Raw genomic sequence first — 4,531 nt, 5'->3', positions numbered from 1 at the left:
TACGTTCTGTGACTCTCAAACAGAAACTCTTTTAAAGCGACATTTTAAGTTAGTAAATAAACCTATAAAACCGTTTAGTATCTATAAAAGTGCAGAAATTTGCAGAATAAAAAATTAGTAGTCGTGACTTTTTCGAGTTTTTCTAACATTTTAGTCAGACATTTTTTTCTTAAATCCTTGAGCACTATAATCTATCTTACATGGCATGGGTTTAGCTCACATTTAATAGTCGTATAGGATGTTCGTCAATGTTTCTTTCGCCTATCCGAGTGACAAAAAAAAGTCACAAGCCGTCATTGTCAATTCTAAACTGTCAATAAGCCGACTGTAAATTTGTAAGGTTAGAAAACAGAAATTGAATTTTAACATTAAAAAGTTAAAAGACATAAATACTATTAAACTGGATTCAGTAACATAAGAAAACTGAAAACAAAAAATTGCGAAGATTATTAATTGAGATTTAAAACAGCATCCTTCAACAGTAAGTATCAATAAATTGCATCATGTTTCATTTGTTTTTCGAAAATGCCCAAAAATTAAAAAAATAAACAGTTCTTTTAATATACTATTTTTGTTGAAACTGTTAAATAGGTTCTTTCTATTCATGGATTTTTTTGTTTTAACGAATTAATGAAAAATAACAATTATTTGTATAAGCACGAAAACTGTGAGTGAAAATATGTTCCAGGAATATAAAGAGCACAAATAACAAACCATGTATTCAAGACTGCGCAATGGTTTTCGGCAAACAGTTAAACACCGACTGGCTTCGCAAAGAAGTTACAGTAATGAGGTTTTGAGGAAAAAGGAAAATTTATCAAAAAATCTTCAAGTTGGGAAGACTATACATGGATTCCTTTGCACCGAAATCGAATCTATACAAGAATACAATATGACAGCTTATTTTTTAACCCACGAGAGAACCAAAACGGAATATTTGCATTTAGAGAGAGATGACTCAAATAATGTATTTTCTGTAGGTTTTCGCACAACTCCGTTAGATTCAATGGGCACTCCCCACATTCTAGAACACACAGTTTTATGCGGCTCAGAAAAATATCCAGTAAGAGATCCATTCTTCAAAATGCTGAACAGATCTTTGGCTACGTTCATGAATGCTCTAACAGGCCCAGATTATACATTCTATCCTTTTTCATCGCAAAATGAAATTGACTATCGTAATCTACAGAAAGTTTATTTGGATGCAGTCTTCAGACCTAATTTAACTAGACTAGATTTTTTACAAGAAGGCTGGAGATTAGAACATTCAAATTTGGAGGATAAAAATTCTGATTTGATTTTCAAAGGTGTAGTCTACAATGAAATGAAGGGAGCCTTTTCGGAGACAAGTTCGCTTTTTGGACAAAAATTCATTAATACAATTTTACCGAAAGGAACATATGGATATGTATCAGGAGGTGACCCGTTATGCATTCCTCAGCTAACTCATGAGCATTTAAAAAACTTCCATGCCACTTATTATCATCCTAGCAATTCAAGAATGTATTCGTATGGCAGTTTTCCATTAGAAGCCAACTTAAAGTTCATTAATGAAGCCTATCTGAGTAAATATGAATATTTAGATCCCAAGAACACTGTAGTTGCGAGTCAAGAACGTTGGAAGGAGCCAAGACGTGCAGAAATGAACTGCAGAGTAGACCAGTATGGTGGACCAGTAGAAAAACAGAATCAAATTGCCATAGGATATGTTATGTCGGACATTACTAATATTTATGAAACATTCACAATGCTAGCATTAGCGGAACTTATGATAATAGGACCGAATTCAGCATTTTACAAAAGCTTAATTGAGAAAAACATATCGGGAGGCTATAATTCTTTGACTGGCTATGAAAATCAGATAAGAGATACCATGTTTGTTGTTGGTCTCCGAGATGTTGAAACGTCAAAGTTTGAGACCATCGAGAAGATTGCAAATCAAACTTTAGAGGAAATATATGAGAAGGGCTTTGAGAAAGCTCATATTGAGAGTGTTTTACATGGCTTCGAGCTTTCTATTAAGCACCAATCACCAAAGTTTGGTTTAAATCTGCTTTTTAACCTAATGCCTCTCTGGAATCACAATGGGCCGATATTGAATGCTTTGAAGGTCAACAAACTTTTGGGGAGACTGAAGGAGAATCTAATGACTCCAAACTACGTAAAGAATATAATTGAAAAGTACTTTATTCAGAATAACCATAAGTTAGTTATGACTATGCTACCAGACCCAAAATTTGATGATGTCTTCAATGAAGCAGAATCTAAACTTCTGAAATCAAAAGTTTCGTCCTTAAGTGCTAACGATAAAGAAGCTATTTATAAAGAAGGCTTAGAGCTTTCCAAAGTTCAGAAGGAGGTGCAGAATCTTGATGTTTTACCATGTTTGAAAATGGAAGAGATCGTAGCGAACAAAACCGCCCCATCATTAAAACATTCTGTATCAGAAACCATACCACTGCAACTTTGTGAGGCGAATACAAATGGCGTAACATATTTCAAAGGAATCTTAGGCACCGACAGCTTGGGCGACAGTGAAAGAAAAATGCTTCCCTTTTTTAATTATATTTTAGATAAATTTGACACTAAGTCGTATAACTACCGTGATTTTGATAAGCATGTCAGCAAATGCACCTCTGGCCTGAGTGCAATTACACACATCACTGAGCATGTCGGGCAATCTGGTCAATATGAGCAGGGTATATTGATCAACAGTCATTGTTTGGACCACAATCTACCTAAAATGCTTGATATATGGCAGGAGATATTTAAAAAACCAAATTTTAGCAACAGCGAAAGAATGGCAATGCTTCTAAATAATTACTGTTCTTCGTTGACAAATGGGATAGTAAGCAGCGGTCACACTTATGCTGTACAGGCGGCCAGGTCTTTAATATCTTCTGTAGATGAATGCAAAGAGAACCTGCTGGGTATCCAACACGTCACGATCATGCAGGAAGTACAAAAAACACAGAAAACTGAAGATATACAGTCGGTAATAGAGAGCATATCAGAAAACGTACTTAAAGGGAATAATTTGCGAGCAGCATTCCATTATTGCAATACAAACAACGATGTCCACGAATACATCGATAAATTCTGCAAGGACCTGTGTAACGCTAATGATAATCAAGAAGTCAATCGCATTAATTGGACAGACTCTAAAAGTATGAACAAGGACAACCGCGGTATACATATAGCCATGAATATACCAGTGAATTTTTGCGCCAAAGTCATACCGACTGTTGCGTACACCCATCCGGATTACGCGAAGCTACGCGTGCTGTCAGTGTTCTTATCGTCGAAATACTTGCACCCGATCGTGCGAGAGCAGAACGGTGCTTACGGTGGCCGCGCCATGCTGTCCTTTGACGGAATCTTCAGTTACTATTCATACAGAGACCCAAATTCTAAAGTCACTTTGGACGTGTTCGACGAAACCGCCAATTGGTTGACAAAAAATGCGAATTTGATTGACGAACAAAACCTCTTCGAGTCCAAGCTAACTATAATGCAGCAAATGGACCAACCGATCGCGGAATACATGAAAGGAGTCGATCTGTTCCTGTACGGGCTGTCTTATGACCTTTGGAAGACGCAAAGGGAAAGAGTTTTGGCCGTGAAAAGCGAGGACTTGGTGGAAGTATGCTTGAAATATCTGACGAACGATAAATGGGCCGCTAAATGTGTAATCGGAGATGGTGGTGCACAGGATTTGAAGAAAGGGGATGAGGTGTGGCAGAAAGTCAGCGGGCCCCAACAGTAGGCACATTCATTCCAGCTACTCTTGTTAGTGAAAACGCATTACGGTTGTTACGAGGCGGTGGTTTGAGATATGAAGAAGACTTGGGTACGGCCGGAAAATGTGAAAAATACGAGTTGTTTAATTAACGGAAATTAGTTGTTGTCAGCACGGCAGATAATTAGTTTTCATTCTAATTTGAAATCGTGTACCAATGTCACTTGTCTGCCCCAGGCAAGGAATAATTGAGCTGTGAGGCTTAGTGCCGATATTGCCTACATAACCCGAAATTCGGTATAGTTTTTCATAAATATGGCTAATCGTAGAGGCAACTCCGCCATCACCGTTGTCTAGTTTCATTTCTTAATAAATTTTAGAAATATTTTTTTTGGTCACTTGAATGATCATGCATAACGTCACGCCTAAAGGACTATAAAATGTATTGTGCGATACAAATAAATGAATGTTAAGAAGTTCAATTTGCGATTTAATTAACAGTTACCATACTTTATCAAGCTTATCCGCCATTAATCTTAAGACGAAAATCTTCGGCAAATAAATGTCTACTAACACTAAAATTATATGTTCGTATAAATGAGGTCGTGGGCTTGACTTGGGCCTGAATCTAGCGGCTAGTTTTAGATAAGGTGGTAGGACCTCTTGTGAGTCTTCGCGGGTATGTACCACCGCCCTGCCTATTTCTGCCGTGAAGCAGTAATGTGTTTCGGTTTGAAGGGTGGGGCAGCCGTTGTAACTATACTTGAAACCTTAGAACTTATATCTCAAGGT

General features: G+C 37.2%; 1 protein-coding gene across 1 annotated transcript; it reads left to right on the top strand.

Annotated features, from left to right (window-relative positions):
• The first annotated feature begins 295 nt into the window (after positions 1–295).
• LOC101746465 (presequence protease, mitochondrial) lies at positions 296–4,221 on the top strand. Its single transcript, XM_038015472.2, has 2 exons — positions 296–481; positions 689–4,221. The coding sequence occupies exon 2, from the start codon at positions 716–718 to the stop codon at positions 3,764–3,766; it is 3,051 nt and encodes a 1,016-aa protein (XP_037871400.1). The 5' UTR covers positions 296–481; positions 689–715; the 3' UTR covers positions 3,767–4,221.
• The last annotated feature ends 310 nt before the right edge of the window (positions 4,222–4,531 follow it).

This window comes from Bombyx mori, chromosome 2 (genome assembly GCF_030269925.1).
Source record: "Bombyx mori chromosome 2, ASM3026992v2".
Lineage (NCBI taxonomy): Eukaryota > Metazoa > Arthropoda > Insecta > Lepidoptera > Bombycidae > Bombyx > Bombyx mori.
The sequence above is the reverse complement of the archived record's forward strand: the minus strand, read 5'-3'. Positions and strand labels throughout refer to the sequence as shown.